This window comes from Hemicordylus capensis, chromosome 1 (genome assembly GCF_027244095.1).
Source record: "Hemicordylus capensis ecotype Gifberg chromosome 1, rHemCap1.1.pri, whole genome shotgun sequence".
Taxonomy (NCBI): Eukaryota; Metazoa; Chordata; class Lepidosauria; order Squamata; family Cordylidae; genus Hemicordylus; species Hemicordylus capensis.
In genome coordinates, this window is record NC_069657.1 from 51,189,776 (window position 1) to 51,215,527 (window position 25,752).

General features: G+C 42.7%; 1 protein-coding gene across 5 annotated transcripts in view; it reads right to left on the minus strand.

Annotated features, from left to right (window-relative positions):
- MIA2 (MIA SH3 domain ER export factor 2) overlaps positions 1-25,752 on the minus strand; it is a 94,385-nt gene that overhangs the window by 50,793 nt on the left and 17,840 nt on the right. For 4 of the 5 annotated variants that reach the window (XM_053286553.1, XM_053286551.1, XM_053286552.1 and 1 more), the window contains exons 4-7: positions 21,311-21,403; positions 8,756-9,998; positions 6,590-8,296; positions 5,752-5,846 (exon numbers count right to left, since the gene is read on the minus strand). In XM_053286553.1, the coding sequence (XP_053142528.1) occupies positions 5,752-5,846; positions 6,590-8,296; positions 8,756-9,998; positions 21,311-21,403 (3,138 nt within the window). The remainder of the gene's footprint in view (positions 1-5,751; positions 5,847-6,589; positions 8,297-8,755; positions 9,999-21,310; positions 21,404-25,752) is intronic. The other variant, XM_053286554.1, reaches the window with a different exon arrangement.

Genomic DNA, 25,752 nt, shown 5'->3' on the forward strand with positions numbered 1-25,752 from the left:
CTACAGAGTTTAATATAGAAGTAGGTTGTTTCTTCAAACAATTGTTATAAATATTAAGATGCCTATAAGCATCATAGACATCTATTGTGTCTTCTTGTCTGCAGTGACATCACAGACAAGACACAACAAATTCTTATGATTCTTATGACCTTTCACAAACTAATCACAGAATATCTGGGGAAATTATAGCACTTTCCCTGACTACATCTAGTGCTTGAAAATTTCTTGCAAAAGCAGTGCAGCATCAAGAAAAGATGCCTGGACTGTGTTCAACAAATACAGAACAAAATTGCATAATACTGTATTAAACAACAACAACAAAAATCGTAATACAGAAGGGGCCTTTGTGAGAATGTTGGGATTAGATGTCGATATTTATAAGATGTGGATCTATTGAAATTTACCCTTTATATCTTTCCTGAGGCCTAAAATTTGCACAGCACATTCCTAAATATATTTACGCAGAAGTAAAGTTCACTGAGTTCAATGGAATTTGCATCCTAGTACAGGTTAGTGTTTCTAGGATTGCAGGTTTAATTTTTCTGTGTCTCAGGCAATATTGATGCTTAAGGAATAGTACTTGCAGTACTTTTAGACCCCAGTACTAACCACATCAGCTACCTTAAGTGGCACAGCAGGGAAATGCTTGAATAACAAGCAGAAGGTTGCCAGTTCAAATCCCCACTGTTATCTGGCAGCAGCGATATAGGAAAATGCTGAAAGGCATCATCTCATACTCAGGCTCGGAGTGGCCCACAGGGCATATTCCTGGTGTGCTTCACCTGTGGGGCGCCCTGCCACACTCAGCAGCAGTGAATACTCCCACCCTTAAGTATCCATTCTGCTCAAAACCCGTCACCCTCCCCACATACATTCCACCACCCTCTCAGTGCCCCCAGTCCGGCCCTGCTTATACTGCATGGGAGGTGGCAATGGTAAACCCCTTCTGTAGTCTACCAAAGAAAACCACAGGGCTCTCTGGGCACCAGGAGATGAAATCGACTTGACGGCACACTTTACCTTTACTAACCACATCACATGGATGCCCCATTACTTAAAAATGAGGATGTCTTTCCCCAAAATGTGGCATAGGGAGAAATTGTGTGGTTCAAAGCATTCTTACTTGGGACATTCTCTTAAAGTCAGTGCCCCCCCCTTTTTTTTTGGTCAGTGGAACTTCCATGAGAATGTGAATACCAATTATGCCCAGCCTTACTGGACATAAATATTTGATTTTTTGTCACATAAATTAAAAGATAATTTAGTTGACTGCCACTTTCTACAAGAAAGTAAGAACTAGCATTCAGAGTAGGTTCTGATATGCTCTGCAGATAAAAGAGAAAGTGCAAGCAATACATGTTTTTTGGCCTCTGCATGTCTGAAGAAAAGTTTTCACCTCCCCACCCCTTGACACTTTGAAGGCAATCTGAGCATAAATCACTCTGAGCTAAAATGGAGCCATGGTGCACAAGGACTTAGCTCCAGACCACATGTTCACAGCTGGTGTTTCAACCCTGGAACTGAGGTGTATGGTACAGGGGAATCATTAGGGGTAGTCCGTGCTGTATTATAATAATATAATAATAATATTGTAATATTTTAAAATACATACGTAATTTTTTAAAAACATACGTAATTATTCTTGGAATATATGATTGAGTTTAATTATCAAAAGCGGGGCTGTGGGCCCAGTGCCCAGATCTTATAAGTACCTAACAACACCCCTGGTATGGTATCTTTTTCTCAGTACATGGTAAGCACAGCTACTTTTACACATTGAAGAAGTAGGAAAAAAGGCCTTTGGGTCAGTGAGTAAGCACATGAACCCGGGCACATCTTGCTTCCAAAGATAAGCATTGCAGAGAAGCAAAACAAGGCCTAGGTTCTTTTTCTGTTCATAAGGACAAAATAAATAAGAATACTAAAATATATGAGATAATGTTCCTTGTATATATATGTTTTAGCTTAGTACACATTAGCTTGTATACAAGGGAAGAAATGCTGAATGCAGAAGACTGTAAACTATTAAACCTCAAAGGAAAATCAATTATGAGAGTTGTGAGAGGCTTGTGAGAGTTGGGTTTTTTTTAAGGAAAGAGGGAAAGGTGAGTATCACATTCTGTTAAATGATATTTACGGCTGGAAGTTTTAAATGAAATAGGGTAGAGAGGGAATTTTAATTGACTAAAGCCGATTTCTGTCGCAGATGCTTATTTTCTGCCGGTACAGGCTATTTATAGTTCAGCATATAAGCAGTTGGCCTTTTCGAAAAATGAAAGTCACCTCACCTGCTAACCATTGCAAACAATATCATTCACATTCACAACTCCAAAATAAACATTATAAATTGTGTGTGTGTGTGTAGGGGGAATGGACGGTAATAAAGGATGCAGAACAATGGCAGTCGCTGAACAGTTTGGTATGCATTATTTTCTGAAGATACAAAAGTCCACCTTTCACTAGATAAAGTTCAACTTTTAGAAACACTTACCTCTTCCTCTGTTGTCTCCATTTGAGGGCCAAAAAATGTAATAACATAAAGATTACTTTACAATATCTATAAGGAACATTACAGTGACCCTAGTTTCTTCCTGAAAGTTCCTGATCCAGATGGTGAGAGATTCTGTACTAGTGTATGTTTCCAAATGGACAAGAGATCCTGCGTTGACATTTATGCATTTTAAAGGGAGGGCTGCAAAAGGGAGGTTAATGACTAACGACTGTCTTATAGTGTAGTATTCCCATAGGCTCTTCCTTGTGAAATATATGGATTGACGTCCCACAGCTTTTTGAGAGGTATTGCTAAATAGAGGCTTAGGTAACACTCTTTAAAATCAACATGTATGGTAAAACACGTCAGCTCTGTGACTCGGCTGGAAACATGATCAGATTCACAAGCTGCAATGGCTGAAATGTTCAAGCTGGGATGGGATGATAATGCATAGATCTTACTTGAATGGCAATGTTTGTTTCTAATTCCTCTTTTAGAATTTGATTTTTTTAAACTCTTCAGTTTGTTCCCCACTCCACCTCAGTTTGCTAAGGCAACTTCAGTTATCGAAATACTGACAGTTTAGATACTCATATTATACTATATAGATATAGATATAGATACACACACACATATACACACACACACACAAATATATATATGAATATGAAATATATATATATATATATATATATATATATATATATATATATATATATATATATGGAAGAAAGGGAGTTCCATTAAACATGATGAATTTCCAGTAAGCATATTTAGGATCAGGCTATCAACCATTCTTTCTATAGAATGTTCTATGCACCCTATATTTCTTATGAGTAGTTTTTAAGGAACCTCTGATAAGGACTGGATAGGGAAGCTACTACAACTAGCAAGATTCTGAATTAGAGTTCCTTTAGAGTCCTGTATATAATTAAAAGCAAACTGACAGTGCCAAATAGGAAACTCATCCTTTCTCTAAAATGAACCACTATTTTATTCACTGCAAAGTCCACCCCTCCCTTTCAGGATCCCTGCCTGTTTTCTGTGAATTCTTTCAGGACAGTTTTGCATAAAATTGGGAATTGCCAAAAGAGGAGGCGCAACTCAGCACTTCATACTCTATTAGCAAAGCCACCTTCAGTTAACTTTCACAAAATATACTAAGATAGGAACATAGGAAGCTGCCATATACTGAGTCAGATCATTGGTATCTGAGACAATCTCTCAGTATTGTTTTCATAGACTGGCAGTGGCTTCTCCAAGGTTGCAGGCAGGAATCTCTCTCAGCCATACAGAGAAGCCAGGGAGGGAACGTGGAACCTTCTGCTCTTCCCAGAGCAGCTCCATCCCCTAAGGGAAATATCTTACAGTGCTCACACTTCTAGTCTCCTATTCATATGCAACCAGGGCAGATGCTGCTTAGCTAAGGGGGCAAGTTGTGCTTGCTACCACAAGACCAGCTCTCCTCTCTGGGAGTCCAGATTGGGACATCACCTTTGTATCTAGAATAGATAATGTGCCAATGTCATTAAGCCAAGACAAGATCAGAAAAGATCAATTTAAAAACCAAATGTACACTAACAAATGTAGCTGTTGGATTCAAGAAGCTTAAACGATGCTTACAAAAATGACTTCAGAGTAGCAGTTTACTCCTTATGCAGCAGGGGTAAGCATGGGTTACTAGTAGACTCTCTACAAATAAACTCAACAGCTATCATTTTCTTACTCTTCCTCCGCCTGGCTGAGCTTGCTTTTACTTCCTACAAACTGGTTATACAGGCTAATGTTCTTACACCTTACCCCGGGGGTGTCTGATATGTGAGAATTTTTGGACATGTATAAAAATCAAAGGCCCCCATATGAGATGTGCATTTCTATGTATATGAGAATAAGGATGCTCATTGCAGCACTAGCTTGGACAGCATAGAAGTAGCTCCTAATGTGACCAGCATGTCTCAGGAAAGAGCATGAGTGGGAGAATGTACTGTATGGCTGAAGAGAGGGTGTGTTTTTACTGCTGCTATTGCCCAAAAATGGGGTGATTGCCATGCAAAGAGTTCTCTCACACCTATAGTTGCAAACACTGAGAAAGCGGGTTTCCTTTATCTTTCTTCTTTACCAGTTTGTCTGGGTGAATTGCTGTATTCCCTCTGTTGACAGCGTCACTAGGAAAATGTGGGATTTGGTTTTTGTTTGTTTGCAACAGAGCATATGTAGGGAAGAACAGACCATAGAAGAGGAAACCCTGCACCCCTTAAGACTAACTAAGTGTGAGGGGCAACAGATGTGTCTGGGGCTTTTTCTGCTTAAGGAGAGAAGCATGTGAGCCTTTTTGCTCCTAGGCACTTGCCTGAGATGAAATGACTTTATTTGGTGCTGTTGTGAGACATAGAGGAGGAAGCAGCAGGAGGAAGCTAAAGTTGACATTTTCCCTTCAGCCTGTATAAGAATTCTGAACAAACTGAGAATTTTTAGCTCAGTGACAAAAATTATAAATCAATAATCTGGCAATGCAAATACTGTCTGATTATTGGTTGCATAGCTTCACTGCACACTTACAACTTTTTGAGAGCTTAATAAGGAAACAATATCCATAATAATGTGACTTGCTAAATTGGGTTTACAATGTTAACATTTATGGAAAGTGCTATGGGAGTTTTTATCTTGTACTGTAATCTTAATATTGGTGATGTGGTGTGATGACAAACGCAAAGGGCATGCTCATACCATTACCAGGAATCTCTGGTTCTCAGGGAGTGCGTGCCTCTTGTGGGCATTTTGTGCAAGCCCACTGAAATCCAGTTACTGAGCCTTCTGCCTGACATTCACCTGACATTCTCTGCCCATTTGTATCTGACAATTGAAGTTGGGCGGAGAATGTTGGGTGAATGTCAGGCAGAAGGCTCAGTAAATGGACTTCAGCAGGTTCACACAAAACACCAGTGCTGGGAGTGTGGACTGGGAACCAGACTTCCTTGTGATTGTGTGAACCCACCCAATAAAAAGAGAGCTTCCAGTAGGTCCCTCAGCTCCAGAATGAGCCTAGCTTCCTCACAGCTTTGCAGATAAAATGACAGGCCTGTATACTAGCAAATGAACTCTGGCTCAGCCATCAGACCTGCTCCTTCCCCCCCCCCCTTCAATTCTTAAATGCCATAGAACACCAGCAGCTGAAGCTGTTTGTTAAGCTGCAGCCACTGCATTTTGATAACTACAAGAAATCTCTACTTGAGATAGAAAACAGTAGAGAAGAAACTCACCTTTTTACTCCATGTCATCATTGTTGAAAATACAGATGTTAAAAGGTAACAAAAGTCATTCAAATGCAGGATGATTTGAAATAGCCATTCTCCTTCTGTTTCAAATAAAAGTGGGGAAGGGAAGAGAATCAGTGTTACACAAGTTCTCTTGTTTACAGCTTAATGAATGTTTTATGAATATATGGAACAGCTACCTTATACTAAGTCAGACTACTGATCTTTCTCGCTCAGTATTGTCTACATTAAGTAGTAGAAGTTATCCTGAATTTCAGACAGGATTATATTGCCCAGCCCTACCTGGAGATGCTAAGGATGGAACCTGGGAGGACCTTATGAGCTACATCCCCATCTCCAAATATGTAATACTGAATTTTAGATTTAAAACACCACTTCACATTACTGAAAAGTATATTTTTAATCATTAAATTGCTCCCTGGTGATTTTTCTTTCAAATCTAGTTGACCATTCTTCATGCAAGAATGTAATTTCTCCATAGTGTTTACTGGAGGGATTCTATTCAATGACTAAACCATCCTCCCTCTGTGACACCACCATTATTTGGATTGGGCCTCCTGTGGCTTCCTTTGCTAAGCAGGGTCTGCATTTGAATTAGAGACTACATGTGTGACCACTGTAAGATATTCCTCTTTGGGGAGGGGTCACTCTGGGAAGAAAATCTGAGGTCCCAGGTTCCCCCTCTGGCATCTCCAAGATAATGTTGAGAGAGATTTCTGCCTGCAACCTTGGGGAAGCCTCTGCCAGTCTGTGTAGACAATACTTAGCTAGATGGACCAATGGTCAGGCTCAGTAGAAAGCAGCTTCTTATGTTCCTATATACCTTCATTAGTTATTACACTTGTATTCTGCACATCACTAGGATTTGTAGGAAAATCATTTTTGATGGGATCAGGAAACACATTCTCTTTGTTTTTCATATCAGCAGGTTCTTTTTCTTTGTAAGAATCTACAACATTGACTTCTTGTATATAGTCTTTTATATATTTTCCTGAATGTAATTGCAAAGATGATAATGAATTTGAAACCAGGACATTCTGATTGACATCTGTTCCTTCTACAGGTCTAAGATTTTTCCCATTCAGAACTTCTGGGACAAAACATTTCCATATTTCTTTCTTTCCGTTCATATACTGTTTGTAGGCATAGGATACTTTATTTATAGTCTTGTACTTCTGTGATGATTTTTGTACACAACATTTTAATTCTGGTACTTTGTGTTGTTCTTTTCCTATTAAAGATGGTTTGTTACTTTGTGTAGTAAGGAATTCTCGTTTGCCATCCTCAGTGTTTTTTCCCTTCAGATTTTCATTGCTAAATAATGAGTCTGTTATATGCTCTGGCTGATGGTCCGCAGATGAAGCGAGTGATATACCTTCTAGTAACTGAGCATTTTTCATTACATTTTCATTGTCTTCATTGTTTTGTGTTAATGAAAGTAACAACATATATTTGTTGGAAATGTCCCTTTCTGCTGCTTCCTTGCCTTTGATCTGATGCCATTGTTCTTTTTCTTCTGCTTCTTTGTTTCTTAGTATTAATTCAGCACTTCTTTTTGGATAGCTATTTTCATCCTTAGAGCTCATATTTTCTTGGATTATTTGCAAAGAATTTTTATTTTTTGCTGCAGAGCTTTGAAAGGAAAGCAGATGTTTGTATTGGGTAAAAGAAAGGATAGGCTGAGATTCTTCATACTTGCTGGACTTTTCTTCAGAATTAAAGTCCTTGATTAAGTTTATATTTTGAGATAAACTAGAAATAGATAGGAGCTGGTCTGAATTCTGGTTATTTTGATAAATTATTGTTTCCTCCGCTTTTTTATTATAAAAAATATTTTTATTCATGTCTTCATTGGAACAATTTTCATTACATTCTGCCTGGCTAGCTGTCTCTGTGCTTTCTGTTATTTGGAATTTGTCTGATAAGGTTTGCTCTATGATCCCTCGATTAACAAGTTCATCTTCATCAGATAATTCAAGAAGTTTTTCAACTTCATCTGGGATGTCTTTCAGTTGTAGAACATCATCTAAATGTTCTTTCAGCTCCTTGAAAATCATTTTTTTGTATGTTTCTAGTTTACTTTCTTCATTTTCCACTCTTTCTGTCATTCTTCCTTTTGATGCCCTTTCTACATATGCTCCACTTGCAAAATGTGATTTCTCAGTTTCTTCAATATGATCAGGTCCGACTGTTTTACCATCATATGGTTCTTCTTTCATCGGGCAAGATTTTTCACAGGAATAAATGCCTCCAGTAGCATATAGCTGCTGCTCTGGTGAATCAACTAGATTTGCTAATTTTAAAGAAGAGGGCTGTTTAGCCTCTGGAATATTTTTATCTTCTGTACTGGAATAATCCTGCATTTCTAAACTCTCAGAACTTTGGTCCTGATATTTTTCATACTTAGTTATTTGTATATGTTGATCATAGTTGATTTTGTGTTCTAATTTAGACAGAATATTGGGTGGATGACCTTTCACTAACTCACCATTCTGTGTTTTTTCTCTACTTTCTTCATTATGTTTTGCTTCTGAAAAAGACAACAGAAAATTTTCTTAGGAGGTATCTATATTTCTGTTTTCTGACACCTTTTCAGTAGCTTTCTGATTTGCTAGTAACTGTACTTTACTGTCTTTACCTATGTTTAATATTTCATTACCCTTATTAAACTGGGAGTTTTCCTCACTAGACTTCAGATCCTCTTTTGTATTTAGCACATTCGCCTGTCTTTTAAAACCCTGAAAATTCAGTACACTCGTAAAATGATTAAAAGAGAAAAAAGACTGATGTTTTTGAGGGCCCTCGTGGTTTTCATCCCTTGCAGTTTGGCTAGCTATTGGATCAAAACTTTGACCTATATTATGGGAAGATGGAAGCTGATCTACAACTGATTCCTGTAAACTGGGAACATCTACGGACTCATGTATTTGGTTATCTGAGGCAACCCTCTCCAAATCAATTATGCTACTATACATACATTCATACCAACCTGACTGGTCATTTTTCCTTTCTGACTCCTTCGTTATAGCTTTCGTGCTAATGTGTTCCATAACTTGGTTATCTGATACTGAATCCTGTTCTGTATAGTGACACTTTAGTAGTTTGTCAGCAGGCTCAGTGGAAAAAGATGTAACTGCTGCATCCTTGGAATCTGTGTGTTCATTGGCTACCTGAACCTCAGAATCTATTTTTTTAACCTCTGAGTCTGGATCTTCTATAACGTAGTTTTCTTTATGTTCTTCATGGAGTATTGATTCAACTGCTTCCTTTGAGGCTTCTTGAACATATCTTTCATTATTTTGCTCTTCAAGGTGTATTGATACAACTGTTGGCTTTCTCAAGCCTTCATCTATTAAAGTGTCAATTGATTCTGAGCTTAGAGGCCGAGCTTCTTCATTTTGGTCTGCAGTTTCTTCATCTGCATGCTTCTCTCTTCTGACTTTATTTTGTTTAGAGTATCCCAACATTAAAATATCACTTAATTGCAAATCATACCAATTTGATTTGGATACTTCAGAGTCAATGTCCTCTTCTTTTGTTTCTGGTGTTGTTGTACTGGCATGGTGGTCAGCATTCCCAGCAATGGTGGAGCTGTCGTGGATTTCTGGTTCATTTTCTTTGTACAGCAAATCAAGTCCTGACTTTTTACTTCCATAATGCAGCAAATTTGTCAAACTGCTCAGAAACCTGCTAGAACCACTTGGCTCTCTTTCACTCTCATCATTTAGGTTTTTAAAGTCATTATCATCAGTTATTGCTATTTTTCTGTGTCTGAATGGAATTTGTTTCATAGCCCCTGGGATTTCTCCTGTAGCCTCTTTGTTTTGTTTGCTTCTCCAACTAAACCAGCCCGTGAAATCAGAAACTGTCCATGTTGACAGTGTTGAGTCTGATTTCAGAATTTTACTCCTTTGGTCTTCTTGTTGAATAGTCTCATCTTGCTCAGTCTTGCTGCATCCAAGTTCTGAATCATCATGATTTGTGTTTTCCAGAATATGCAGATCTTTGGATTTGCTGTCAAACTCATCGCTGTCAGGAAATGGCTTTTTAAATTCCTTTGGGGAGGCAATACCTATATGTTTTGGGGCTTCATATTCAGTCATGTGTAATTCAGAGTCTTTTTCATCTGTATAAAGAGGTATATATACATTTTCATCATTGTTGTGATTCAATATGCTGTCTTCATTTTCAAAAATATATTCCCCACCATCAAGACAAACGAAATCAGTTTCCTAAAAAAAAAAAGAATATGCATGAATGTACCATCACACATTTAATACCTGTGATGAAGATATTGTATAGATAACTGCAGCAAAGAGTCTTCAGTCCTACTTCTCTATTCATGATATCAGATTGTTGATTTGTAAAAGTATGCAAGTAAAAACAGTCAAACAAAAAAGCCCATCATAAATAGGGCAAGCTATTACTTTATGAAATACACATTGTGATATGATGAGCAGTCCCATGCCAGTATTTCTGACCTGTCAGGGCTGCTGCACATGTAAAGGCAGTGCTTGCAGAAATGGGAAGTTGCACAGTGACCTAAAACAGGGTGCAGGCACTTTCATTGCACTACTCCCATGCTGTCGGTGCTTCTGCTGTCATGGAGAATGAGGATCTCAGGGAAGGAGGACATCGGTCTGAGGAAGAGGGAAACACTCCCTTAGCAGGGACCCCTTCCTTGGGTGATGCACCCATATCCTCTCGCACAGAGGATACTGCTCCAGGTGGTGGGGGCCTCTTAGTAGTGGTTGATTTGATCATTAGGGGCATAGAAAGATCGGTCTGTGGCCCGCGTGTAGACCGCATGGTTACTTAACTGCCTGGTACAAAGGCTGCAGACTAGGTAGGTTGCTGGGCAGTGCTGGGGAGGAGTTAGCTGTTGTGATGCACGTTGGTACCAATGATGTTGGGAAATGCAGTCGGGAGGTCCTGGAAGCCAAATTTAGGCTGCTAGGTAGCATACTGAAGTCCAGAACCCCCAGGGTAGCGTTCTCTGAAGTGCTGTTGCACGCGCAGGGGCAGCGAGACAGGCAGAGCTGATGGGTCTCAATGCATGGATGAGACAGTGGTGCCAGGAGAAGAGGTTTAGATTTGTTAGGCACTGGGATACATTTTGGGGAAAGTGAAGCCTGTACAACAGGGATGGGCTCCACTTGAACCAAAATGGAACCAGACTGCTGGTGCTAAAAATCAAGATCGCAGAGCAGCTTTTAAAATGACCCCTGGGGGATTGCCGGCAGGAACAGGGTGGTATCTGCTTTGGATGGCAAAATCCTCTAAGGTGTGAGGGAGAATATGTTTCGGAGAAACTAGAAGGGGACAGAGTAGAGCCAGGAGTTGAGCAGAATTAAACACAGGACAGCTTGCCAAATAGGTCAAATCATGGTAAGGGGGATAGCACACGCCAACACCAGGTGAGGGACCCAGCGTATAGGTGTCTGTATACCAATGCCAGAAGCCTCCAAGCCAAGATGGGTGAGCTGGAGTACTTGGTTACTAATGAAAACATAGATATAGTAGGGGTAACAGAAACCTGGTGGAATGGTGAGAACCAGTGAGACATGATTATTCCTGTATATAAACTCTATAGAAAGGACAGGGAGGGGAGGTTTGGGGGAGGAGTGGCACTGTATATCAAAGAAGGGATAGATTCCAAGGAGCTAGAAAACCTAAGTGGACCAGAGTCCTCCACAGAATCATTATGGGTAACATTTCAAGGACTGAAAGGAAATGTGTTACTAGGGATGTGCTATCACCCTCTGGATCAAATAGCTGAGAGTGGCCTGGAGTTGGAGAAACAAATGAGAGGTGTCAAGGAGAGACAGGGCAGTAATAATGGGTGACTTCAACTACCCACACATAGACTGGGTAAATTCACATTCAAGTAATGACAGAGAGTCCAAATTTCTAAATGTGCTAAATGACTGTGCCTTAGAAAAGTTAGTTGCAGAACCAACAAGAGAGATGGCGAATTTGGATTTAATCCTGTGTGGTGCCCAGGACCTGGTGCAAGATTTCGAAGAACTATTGGGTAACAGTGACCACAGTGTGATCCAATTCAGTATATATGTGAGTTGAGAATTGTCAAGGACGTCCAACACAGATGTACTGGACTTCAGAAGAGGAAACTTCTCAAAAATGAGGAAACTGGTAAGAAGAAAGTTGAAAGGGAAGGTCAGGAGGGTCAAATCACTCCAGAAAGCATGGAACTTATTTAAAACCATAGTACTAGAAGCTTAGGTGGAATGTATACCAAGAACGAGGAAAGATTCCACCAAGTTCAGGAGGATGCCAGCATGGCTAACAAGTAGAGTCAGGGAGGCTATAAAAGGGAATAAGAATTCCTTCAGAAAATGGAAGTCCTGCCCAAATGAAGAGAACAGAAAGGAACATAAATTCTGACAAAGGAAATGCAAGGAGACAATAAGGGATGCAAAAAGAGAGTTTGAGGAGCATATAGCTAGAAGTGTCAAAGGGAATAATGAAAAACTTCTTTAAATATATCAATAGTAGAAAACCTGCCAGGGAGGCAGTTGGCCCCTTGGATGATGAGGGTGTGAAAGGGATTATTAAGGAGGATAAGGAGATTGCAGGGAAGCTGAATGAGTTATTTGCATCTGTCTTCACGGCGGAGGATACTGACCATATACCCTCCCAAGAATTGAGTTTTTCAGGTTTAGCAGCTGAGGAACTGGGTGAATGTGAGGTGACAAGGGAAGATGTTCTAAACAGTTTTGAAAAGCTAAAAATTAACAAATTGCCAGGGCCAGAAGCCATTCCCACAAAAGTGCTGAAGGAACTCAAATTTGAAATTGCTGATCTAGTAAAGATATATAACTTGTCCCTACAATCAGGCTCTGTACCAGAGGACTGGAAAGAAGCCAATGTGACTCTGATTTTCAAAAAAGTATCCAGAGGGGATCCAGGAAATTACAGGCCGGTCAGCTTAATTTTGGTGCCGGGTCAATTGATAGAAAGCATACTTAAGGACAAAATTGTTATGCATATAGAAGAACAGGCCTTGTTGAAGGAGAACCAGTATGGCTTCTGCAAGGGAAAGTCTTGCCTCAATAAACTTTTTGAGTTCCTTGAGAGTGTCAACAGGCATGTAGATAAAGGTGATCCAGTTGACATAGTATACTTGGACTTCCAAAAAGCTTTTGATAAAGTTTGCCACCAAAGGCTCTTGAGTAAACTTAGCAGTCATGGGATAAGGGGACAGTTTCATGTGTGGATTGGTAACTGGCTGAAGGAGAGGAAACAGAGAGTAGGAATAAATGGACAGTTTTCACAATGGAGGTAGGTAGGAAGTAGGGTCCCCCAGGGATCAGTAATGGGACCAGTGCTCTTTAACTTGTTCATAAATGATCTAGAAGTTGGGGTGACCTACCAAGTGGCCAAATTTGCAGATGACACGAAACTATTTAGGGTAGTGAAATCCACAACAGATTGTGAGGAACTCCAAAAAGATCTCTCTAAACTGGGGGACTGGGCGACAAAATGGCAAATGTGGCTCAGTTTAAGCAAGTGAAAAGTGATGCACATTGGGGCAAAAGAAGGAAACTTCACATCTATAGATCAGAGCTGTCGTTGACTGACCAGGAGAGAGATCTCAGGGTCATGCTGGACAACTCATTGAAAGTGTCAACTCATTGTGCGGCAGCTGTGAAAAAAGTTAATTCCATGCTGGGAATCATTTGGAGGGGGGTTGAAAATAAAAATACTAATATTATAATGCCCTTATACTAATCTATGGTGTGGCCACATCTGGAGTACTGCGTACAGCTTTGGTCACTGTATCTTGAGAAGGATATTGTAGAACTAGAAAAGGTGCAGAAGAGGGCAACCAAAATGATCAGGGGCCTGGAGCACCTTCTTTATGAGGCTAGGCTACTGCACCTGGGGTTCTTTACCTTGGAAAAGAGGCAACTAAGGGGGAATATGATCAAGGTGTATAAAATTATGCATGGAGTGGAGGGGATAGACAGAGAGAAATTGTTCTCCCTCTATGCTAGAACCAGGGGTCACCCCATGAAACTGAAGGTTGGGAATTTTAGGACCAACAAGCGCAAGTACTTTTTCACATGGCGCATAATTAATCTATGGAATTCCTTGCCATGGGATGTGTTGGTGGTCACCAGCTTGGATGGCTTTAAAAGGGGCTTAGACAAATTCATGGAGGAGAGGTCTATCAACAGCTACTAGTCTGATGTCTGTGGGCCATATCCAGCCTCAGAGGCATGATGCCTCTCAATACCAGTTTCAGGGGAGCAACAATAGGATAGAGGGCATGCACACACCTCTTGCCTGTGGGCTCCCCAGAGTCATCTGGTGAGCCACTGTGTGAAACAGGATGCTGGACCCAATGGGCCTTGTGCCTGATCCAGCAGGCCTGTTCTTATGTTATGTTTATGTACTTACATTGTTTCCAACTGAAGTAGCACAGCAAAAGTGCTTACAGGCTGCTTTAGATCACTTCCTCACTGCCCACTTCTACCACACCACTGTGGCCGTCTTTCATGTACACAACAAGCAGATTGGAAACACCAGTATTGTATTGCGCAGCAGGTTGGAAACGCTGGTGTTAGATTGTGCAGTAGGTTGACCAGTGTCTTTAAAAATAAGTTAGGCAGTATTTACATCACACCAACTTTGACTTGACTAGCAAGCCAGAGATTGGCAGTTTGAATCCCATCGAATGCCAATGGTATGTTTCCCAGACGATGGGAAACACCTATATTGGGCAGCAGCAATATAAGAAGATGCTGAAAGGCATTATCTCATACTGCATGGGAGATGGCAATGGTAAACCACTTCTGCATTCTACCAAAGTCAACCATTGGGCTCTGTGGTTGCCAGGAGTCGACACTGACTCGATGGCACACTTTACCTTTACTATCTCTTTTTATGAGACCTGGTTTGGGTGAATGATTTATTTTATTTTCTATAAGAAAAAGAGAATATTTGGATACAATCCTGCAATTCATTATTATGTTTAATGGATTGACACATGTTTACTTGGAAGTAAATCCCACTGGGTAGCATCCACACTACCTTTTGCAGTTACAGTGTTCCACAGAGTTTCACTAAAATTAGTGGAAAAGGAACCACTCAAACTATGGCAGATTAACGTAGTAGCAAATGTAGCATTTGCTACGGGCCCCGCGTTTTCGAGGGCCCCATATGCCCGGCTTCCAAATGGGAATTAAAGTTAAAACTTTACTTGTTTTATTTGGTCTATGTTAGATAAAATATCCCTTTCCTGCTAAATGTGCCTTTTAAGAGAAGGCCCTGCACAGCATTTGTCCAGTGGCTGCTGCTGGTGCCTACCACATTTTGCTTTTTAGAGTGTGACCCTTTGGAGCCAGAGAATAAACTATCCACTCTTTATTTTTCTATTGAAACCCCTCTGATAATTTTGATTGAAAAATGGTATATAAATGTTCACTGTTGTTGTTGTAAGTGTGAGTTTGTGGTTTGGTTTCCCATAATCCAAAATATAGCAAATGAAAAAATTGAATTACTTTACTATGCAAGTAATTACTTTACTATGGAAGTAAATAATTTATGTTTTAATATTTATGTGAATTTTTAAAATTTAGGGACCCTTTATAACATATGCTACAGGCCCCACACTAGCTTAATCTGGCCCTGCACTCAAATGAATGCTGCTCAAGGAGTTCCCCTTTGGAGATATAAAGCCTTGTGTAAGAGGTTGTGCAGATAATTTCCTATTTGCATATATATGGGCTTATGCAAGAAGTTGTGCAAGAGGTTGTACAAGTGCAAAACCAGTCTTAAACAGAGTGCATTTCTTTACACAACAATCGTAGGTTACATCCTTACACTAGGACAACAGCATTTACATTATTGCAAGAGAAATCTGGATTGCCCACTGAATCTGCTAAGGTTCATTCTTATTTAGATTATCTGAGATGGGCTTATTTATGTACTGGGTCACATGTCACACAGTCTAACATGGGCGGTGGCAATCCACCTGTGTTGCTGCAGGCTGGCATTGTGGCACCAGCCATGTTTTATTTATTTTATTTATTTATTATTAAAACTTTTATACCGCCCTTCCAAAAGGCTCAGGGTGGTTTACATTAAAACACCATTAAAATCAGTTAATAATTAAAACAAAAATTATAAAGCATAAAAACAATAATTAACAATTAAAAACATCGTAAAACAACAATTAAATAATCAGAAGAATTTAAAAACAAGTTTTAAAAAGCTGAGAAAGCCTGGTTGAAGAGATGTGTTTTCAAGTGTTTTTTGAAGATTGCCAGAGATGGAGAGGATCGTATCTCAGCAGGGAGCGCATTCCACAATCTCGGGGCAGCATCCAAGAAGGCCCATCTCTGTGTAGCCACCAAACAAGTTGGCAGCAACTGGAGACGGACCTCCTCAAGTGACCTCAATGGGCGGTGGGGCTCATAGCGAAGAAGACACTCTCTCAAATACCCAGGGCCTAAGCTGTTTAGGGCTTTATAAGTTATAACTAGCACTTTGTATTTTGCCCGGAAACCTATAGGCAGCCAGTGTAACTCCATCAACAAAGGAGTAATGTGGTCTCTCTGAGATGACCCAGAGACCAACCTGACTGCTGCATTCTTAACCAACTGACGTTTCCGGACTACGTACAAAGGCAGCCCCACGTAGAGTGCATTACAGAAGTCAAGTCTGGAGGTTACCAACAAATGTACCACTGTTCTGAGGTCATTGATCTCGAGAAACAGGCGCAGCTGGCGTATCATCAGGAGCTGATAAAAAGCACCCCTGGCCACCGCCTCAACCTGAGAAACCAAGGAGAGACGTTGATCCAGAAGTACTCCCAAACTGCGAACCTGTTCCTTTTGGGGAAGTGTGACCCCGTCTAGAACAGGCAGATCAAAATCGTCTCTAGAGTTCCAACCCCGCACAATAAGTACCTCCGTCTTATCTGGATTCAGCTTCACTTTATTCTCCCTCATCAAGCCCATTACTGCTTCCAGGCAGGCATTTAGGGAGCATATGCCAACCCCTGAAGAAGTTGACATGGAGAAGTAGATCTGGGTGTCATCAGCATACTGGTAACACCCAGCTCCAAATCCCCTGATGATCTCTCCCAGCGGTTTCATGTAGATGTTAAAAAGCATTGGAGAAAGTATGGAGCCTTGAGGGACACCATACTTAAGCTCAGATTTTGAAGAGCAGAGGCGTAACTATAGGGGGGCAGGGGGGGCACGTGCCCCGGGTGCCATCTTTTCTGGTCACGTGGGGGGCGCCGCCATGACAATTTTTTTTAAAATTTTTTGTTAATACAAATGTTTCCTGCTCAGTGCAGCAGCGCTGCAGCAGTCAAGGGAGCACGTCGGCACCCCCTCCCCCACGAGCGGTCCCTTCCGCGCCGCCCGCGCCCCCCCCCATTGCTTTGCTGGTGCCTGGCGGCCAGTCAGTGGCCTGGCTTGCCGGTGGCGGCGGGCGCTTGTGAGGAAAAACCTAAGTATAATGTAGTATGTTGGGGGCGCGGGGGGGCGCCATTTCAGTGCTTGCCCCGGGCGCCATTTTCCCTAGTTACGCCTCTGTTGAGCAACAATCTCCAATCGACACCATCTGGAATCTGTCCGAGAGGTAGGAGCAGAACCACTGTAAAACAGTGCTTCCCACCCCCAACACCCTCAGATATTCCAGAAGGATACTATGGCCGATAGTATCGAAAGCCGCCAAGAGATCCAAGAGGACCAACAGAGTCACACTTCCTCTGTCAATTGCCAATTGGCTGACCAAGGCAGTCTCCACCCCATAGCCCGCCCAAAAACTAGTTTGAAATGGGTCTAGATAATCAGTTTCCTCCAAGACCGCCTGGAGCTGAGAGGCCACCACCCTCTCAATTACCTTGCCCAGCCATGGGAGATTGGAAACTGGCCTATAATTGCTCAACTCTGAGGGATCTAATGCAGGCTTCTTTAGAAGAGGTCTAATAATTGCCTCCTTAAGACAAGGAGGCATCCTGCCCTCCCTCAGAGAAGCATTTATGATTTCTAACAGGCCGCCTACAACAGCCTCCCTGCTAGATAGAACAAGCCATGTTGGACAAGGGTCAAGAGGACAAGTGGTAGGCCTCACCGCTCCAAGCAGCTTGTCCACATCATCAGGAGTCACAAACTGAAATTGATCCAGTCGAATCGTATAAGAGGAGTTGTCGGACACCTCCAGTTCAGACATCAAATTAATTTTGGAGTTTCCATCTAAGTCGGCCCAAATCCGAGAGATTTTGTCTGTGAAAAATTCATTAAACACACCACAGCGGCCACCATGTTGACTTCGTGCAAGAAGGCAAAAAACTTCCAAGTAGTCTATCCATACTCTGAAAGCAGAAATTCATTTGGGAACACATTCTTGATGTTTCTGACATAACTAGTGCTTCTAGAACACATGTGGGCAGCTTGGAATATTTGCCTTCTTGCACAAATGCCCAACACCGCAGATGGATCTACCACTATCCAGTGTTCCCTATATCAGGGATTCCCAGATTTTGTTGACTACAACTCCCAGAATCCCCAGCCAAAGGCCACTGCAGCTGGGGATGCTGGGAGTTGTAGTCAACAACATCTGGGAATCCCTGTTAGAGGGAACACTGCTGCTAACCCACAGCAGCATGGGTGGATTACCACGGCCTGCATTAGGCTGTGCGACATGTGAGCCAGTTATTTTATGTATGTTGGTATGTGTGTATGTATGTATTTGATGTATATACTGCCCTTCCAAAAATGGCTCAGGGCGGTTGACTTGACATTATAATACAGCCATGGTCAACAACTGGTTTTGCTGAAGAACAAGGGAGTGGTGGTGGCGGGTCCCCTGTAACTCTCCCCAACAATTGCCTGTTGCCAAGTTCCTTTGGGGAATCTACATAGTATTGATTTGTCATCCAGATTTGACCCAGGAACTGCCAGTTGCTGACCCCATTGTATTATTATAATTTTCAGTGTAATTTGTATGTTGCTTTCATGCTCTTTACCACAATGAGTTTCCAAAAATAACTGGGGGGCGGGGGGTGGAATGGAGGGATTTTTGTTTTGAGAAAAAGAAAATCATAGTGTGTGCGTGCGGGGGAATACTTTCAAGGCAGTAAGTTCCACTGAATTCAGATGGACTTCTAAATAAAACATATTTTGGAATGGGATCAAATGAATAAAGATACTTATCCTTATCTATAAAACGCTTGGTGTCCGTCCGTGGACGGACACCAAGCGTGTGTCCGTGCCTCCCTGGCCTCTTCTGGGCATGCGCGAAGCGCATGGCCAGAAGAGGCCAGGGAGCCAGGACCGCCAGCACCCGGCAGCCATCTTGGGCGGCCAGAAGCGGCCGCCCCGAAGAAGCCGGGTAAGCAGCGGCAGGGGACACTGGCCGAGGCGGCAGCAAAGCCGCCGCCTCGGCCAGAGGAGACGGCGCGGCCAAGGAGGCGGCAGAGCCATGGCCGACGCCTGGCCGTGCTGCCGCTTACCCGGCTTCTTCGGGGTGGCCGCTTCTGGCAGCCCAGGATGGCCGCCGGACGAGGCGGCGGAGAAGAATGCGGCGGTGGGCCCGGGCAGCAGTGGACCAGGCCGGAGCCGCGGGCGGCGGTGGGTGGCGGGCCCGGCCGGAGCCGCGGGCGGCGGTGAGTGGCGGACCCGCGGGCGGGAGGGGTAATGGCGGCGGTGGTCTGGAGCGCAGAGCTCCCCTAGCGCCCGTTATCCAACGGGCTACAAAACCACTAGTGAGTCAATAAATTTGCTAATACGGCCACTTACCCTTGCACTGGGGAGTGCTCCTATCTGCCTCCCCAGGACATTCAACAGAACGTCGCTGCTTGTGTGCCCACATGAGTGCAGGCCAGAGAGTGGCAGAGCACTGGCAGGAAGGGGGAAACTAGAGCGAGGTCCTCCTGGAGCCCAGCATGCAACATGTAGGCAGTGGAACAACTGCTCTTGGTATTGCAAATGTTCCAGTCTGTGCGGCTGCTCCTTCCCCCGGTATGGTGCCTAAAATGGTGGCGGGCTGGTCAGGAGCCCAGCTACCTGGGGCAATCATGCACATGATCACCTACTGTGAACTATACCAAACTATAGGTTCATTCTACCTTGGTGAAGACTTGGGTACGGGACAGTGTTCCCTCTAACAGGGATTCCCAGCATATCCAGCTGCAGTGACCTTTGGCTGCGGATTATGGGAGTTGTACTCAACAAGATCTGGGAATCCCTGTTAGAGGGAACACTGGTATGGAAGCTGTGCTATCCAGGTCTGGAGCAGCCAGGACTGGAGGGCTCCCAGTGCTCCAAAGGACACGAGCTGCCTGGGTTACCCCAGGCAACCTGGGTCTTATGAATAGGTTCATTAAGTTCTGAAGTTAGGGGCAAATGAAATATTATGCTGGCTTCCATGATTGGAACTTTACAAGTCCCTCCCTCCCTGCAAAAATAAAAAAATAAAAAATTGCTGCGGGGGCCCAATCCAGTTCAGGGCTGTAGCATGCAAGGCGGGGGGTGGAGTTCAACCACAGTCTGCCTCATGCGGTGGGGAGCTTTCCTTCCCTGGAGGTTTTCAAATGGGTTGAACAGCCATCTGTCAGGGATGCTGCTGCAATTTCCTGAACTGAGCAGGGAAGTTGATCTAGAACTCTAAAATCCTATTATTCTATTCCATGGCTAAACCATCCTCCCTCCATGACACCACCATGATTTGGATTGGGCCTCCTGTGGTTTCCTTTTGAGGGGGGAAACATGCAGAGTTCCAATCACATAAGTCCTTTTAATGTGGTAGTATTTAGGGAAGTTATGAGCAAGACTTTCATTTTCTTTAGTCTTGACAATTATTGTGCATACTCTTATCCTTCTGTTTAGCTGTTTATTCCCTGTTGTTATGGTCTGTGAATGGCAGTGACTCTTCAACAGTGAAGGCTAGGCTGTGCTCAGAGAAGGAGATATCCTCCTTTCCTCAGCCTGGAATTGGTACATCATCAGACCATTGGTCCATGTCAGCCAGTGTTCTCCAGCGGTTGGAAGCAGCGGTTTCTCCTCTTTACCTAGAGATGCCAGGGATTGAACCTGGGGCCTTCTGCACGCAAAGCATATGCTGTACCACTGAGCTACAGCACCTTGAGAGCCCTTTGTGCAAGCTAGAAATGAAAGGTCAGCTGTAATTTAGGAGGAAAGGGTACACTTCCTTCAGTGCAGGTAACACTGAATTAACACTTTAACTTTATTAACACAGAAACTTTTTAAAAAGTAATAAGAATAGAACATTCAAGGAAGACTTGTGGGGCGTAGCTAGGGGAGAGGGGGCCCGTGTTCATCCCTCTCTCGGGCGGCCCCCCAGAGTGAGGGAGACAATGAAGAAAATAGGGAGGGATGGAGCTGGAGGGCCCTCAGGAGCTGGGGGCCCGTGTTCTTTGAACCCTTTCGATCAATTATAGCTACGCCCCTGCTTGTGACCACAAAGGTTTCCTCTTTTGATGGCACCCACAAAGAATAACTTAAAATGTTAATTATTATACAGTTGTATCACATTAATTTACCTTCGTTGGCACTTCTACTTCTACTTCTTCTTTAATAAAAACTTCTTCAATCTGGACAGCATCCACTGGGAAATAGCCAAAATCTTGTCCTTTCTATAAAAATAAAACATGTAGCTTTTTGTTATATGTATTTATATATATAAGCACCCATGGTGCTTCTGCATGTGAAAGTTACAATTCAATAAATGCAGTGATGAGAAGAACTTCTGCATTTGTGTTCATATCAAATCTGTGTTAAAAAAAATGCTTATCTGCCCTGAGACATTTATTTCTCATTTTATAAATGCTCACAGATAGAAGTTCTAATTTTGTACTTTATCAGAGCTATGCTTTGCATATTACAGCTTGGGCACTACTGCATGCTGTAATAGCCTTGTCCTACTCTACAACAGTCCTAGCAAACCTTCCCATTAATTTAAGTGGAAATAGGGATATAACCTAGTAGCTAATAAAAAGGCACAGATATCCATTACTTCACATACACCAGCTGACGTTCTCCGCAGCCCTCTGGTGATGGAAGAAGAGCAATAGGACTACACGGAGCCTTCAGCGTCCTTGTTCTGAAGGCTTCTTGCACAGAGGACTGGGTGCAGAGGGGGGCTGTATGAGGTCATACAGACCTCAGGGACATATTTATACAAGTGAAAGGGCTTTTGGAGGGATGGGAGATATACTAAAATTGCTCCTGCACAAGAAACCTTCAGTGCAGGGATACTGCTGAAAGCTTGTGGACTCACAGTCCTCTTTCCATCACCAGAGGGCTACAGAGAATGTCAGCCACAGGAATGTAGCCAGGTTGGAGGAAGCCCTGGGAGCAGATTTGAAGATGCCCACCCCCCACCCCGGCCTGCCTTCATTACCCTCCTTGCCACCCGCCTGCCTTAGTCATCTGCTTCACCATCTATCCACCTTCACAGGAACATAGGAAGCTGCCATATACTGAGTCAGACCCTTGGCCCAGCTAGCTCAGTGTTGTCTGCACAGACTGGCAGTGGCTTCTCTGAAGTTGCATGCAGGAATCTCTCTCAGTCCTATCTTGGAAATGCCAGGAAGGGAACCTGGAACCTTCTGCTCTTCCCAGAGTGCCCCCATCCGGGGATATCTTAGACTGCTCACACATCAAATCCCCCATTCATATGCAAGCAGGGTGGATCCTGCTTAGCTAAGGGGACAAGTGATGCTCCTCCTTCATTGCTCACCTACCTGGATGGCCATGCTCCAGTTGAGCCAATGTGGCTTGATGATGTCACTGAGCTTGCGTGATGAGGGCTGCCCCAATGGGCCTGCCTTAAAGGGTGCGCCTGTTTTTGCAGGGAATCATGGCAGTTCTGCCTCAGTCATGATGACTTGGTGATGGAGTGCAACTGGCACTCCATCTGGCAAACTAGAGGGAGTTGGGGGCCAAGTGCCTAGTGCAGGGTGGGTGGGAAAGGCGGTGGGCAACCCCTGGACATCCACTGGCCCAAGCACTCATTGGTGGCTACACCCCTGCTCAGTCATTAAATGAATGTAATATCGGCTGCTTCCTCCTCTTAACTTGCATCTCTGATGTAGACTTTTATAATAGTAAATGTCAAGAGGATTTAAAAGGATGACAGTGACAGCCACTTTATTAATGTATGAACTTTATTAATGTATGTAACGCATTAATGTAATAATACAAACAACATGCACAATTGTATCTTGTGGTATTGCATGGTGTTAAAGCCAAAGGTTTGTGAGCACCAGGAACTAGGAATGTGCTAGGAACTAGGAACTGGTTCGGCACACCGGCATGCAAATGGTTTGGTGGTGGGATTACCTTTAAGGAGCACAGAGGGTGCCCATTTCCCTGCCAGCACTGTCGCCAAAAATGCTGACTGCTTCGTACCTCTTTGCAGCCCCAATCAGCGTCCTACTGGAAGTGGTGGGTGCACATCACGCACATGCACTAGCCAGTTCTGGTATGACACTGATCGGAGCTGCAAAGAGGTATGCAGCAGCCTTGAGCCAGCGTTTTTGGTGACAGCACCAGTGGGGGAAATGCGGTGGGGGGGATGGGCACCCTCCCTGCTCCTTAAAGATAACTCCCCCTGCCCCCACCGCCGAACCGTCTGAACACCAGTTCATGCACATCCCTACCAGGAACATTATTAATGACCCCATGTGATGATGCAGCACATGCATCCATCATCATATCTATCTATCTATCTATCTATCTATCTATCTATCTATCTTATTTAACATGTTTTCATACCCCCCAAAATTATGTCTCTGGGAAGTTTACAATAAAACAAAATAAATGACAACAGAAACAAGTTGTTGTAGTAAGAACTAATCTAGGAACATAGGAACCTGCCATATACTGAGTCAGACCACTGGTCTATCTAGCTCAGTATTGTCTTCCCAGACTGGCAGTGGCTTCTCCAAGGTTGCAGGCAGGAATCTCTCTCAGCCCTATCTTGGAGAAGCCAGGGAGGGAACTTGAAACCTTCTGCTCTTCCCAGAGCAGCTTCATCCCCTGAGGGGAATATCTTGCAGTGCTCACACATCAAGTCTCCCATTCAGATGCAACCAGGGCAGACCCTGCTTAGCTATGTGGACAAGTCATGCTTGCTACCACAAGACCAGCTAGCTCTCCTCTTGAATCTGTCTACTTTCCTTTCATTATCCCTAAAACTGGACTAAATTTGGTTCAAATTGAAGTTCCCATCTTGAATTGGTGAGGATGACATCATTGATTGATGTGTCCCTGTGTGTCACTCACTATACCTGTACCAAATTTGGTTCAAATTGGTTAGACAGTCTACATGTTAGTGCACTTGTGCCCCAATAGTTCACACATCCACCATCTTGGATTGGGGTGGATGACATCATCACAAACGACACCATTGGGGCATCTATATGTGTCTCTAGAGTTGTAGCAAATTTGGTTCAAATCAGTTAGGCTAAATCACAAGTTAGCCCACTTATTTATTTATTTGACATATTTTTATACCACCCAAAACTTACGCCTCTAGGCGGTTCACAACAAGATAAAAACAACATTAAAACACTAGTTAAAAACAAAAACAAGAAATCTAAAACACAACAATTTAAAATTTGTAAAACAATATTCTAAAACAACATTAAAAACAATCAAAACAGTAACAGTTAAAAGCCTGGGTGAACAGATGCATCTTTAAAGACTTTTAAAAAATTGTCAAAAATTGTCACTTGTGCTTCAAATGTTTATGTGTCCACCATCTTGAACTGGAGTGGATGACATCAACACAAACTACACCGTTGAAGTGTCCTGTGTGTCACTCACGACAACTGTACCTAATTTGGTTCAAATCAGTTAAACATTCCACAAGTTAACCCACTTGCACCTCAAACATTCACGCATCTCCATCTTGAATTGGGGTGGATTACATCACCACAGACTATGCCATTGGGGCATCCCTATGTGTCCCTACAGTTTCAGCAAATTTGGTTCTAATCGGTTAGGTGGTTCACAGGTTAGCCCACTTGCGCCTCAAATGTTTACGCGTCCACCATCTTGAAATGGGGTGTATGACATAATCACAAACTATGTCATTGAGGTGTCACTATGTGTCCCTACAACTGTACCCGATTTGGTTCATATTGGTCCAGGCACTGCAAAGTTGATGCGGGGGACACACACACGGACACATGAAATGCTGGGTGATCTCATTAGTCTATTGGAAAGTAGGCTAAAAATCAAAACATTACAACAATTTAAATTTTTAAAACAATGTTAAAACTATTAAAACAGTATTTACTTAAAAGCCTGCGTGAACAAATGCATCTTTAATAATTTTTTTCAGTTGTCAGAGATGGGGAGGCTCTTATTTCAGCAGGGAGCGCATTCCAAAGCTTCGGGGCAGCAGCGGAGAAGGCCCGATCTTGCTAGTCCACAGGGACTTACACTGCTCAGAAAGGGGATCAGCTCTTCCTCTGACTGAATGTGTGGTTTGAAAATTATAGGCACTGAGACTACAATCCACTGGTAAATTGAGAAGAATGGGAAGTGCCCAAAAGCAGTCCTTTTGGGCTACCAAAATCACTTTGATCTGTCTGCTATTAAAAAATAAATAAATATACACCAACAGGCTATACTGTACAGTACATTCCAGAAATAGTCTTGCTTAATGGATACAATAACTTTATCTAAACTCTAGGAACAAATTGTTGCGCATTGTAATAGCTTTAGTTAAATAAATTCTGTTCTGTCTTGTAATCATTTGTTTTGCTGCAAAATGCTAAATCAAGGCACCACCTTGCACTTTGTGGCCTGTTCTTATGAATTCAAAAGACATTATATTCTGGGTTTATAAAAGGGTTGCATAGTTTCATTGATGGAAAAGCCTACTACCTTGCAATAACTTTAAAAGGGAAATTAACTGTGTTTCTTACATAATGGTTGTGTAAGATGATTGAGAGGGTGGTGGCTGACCAGC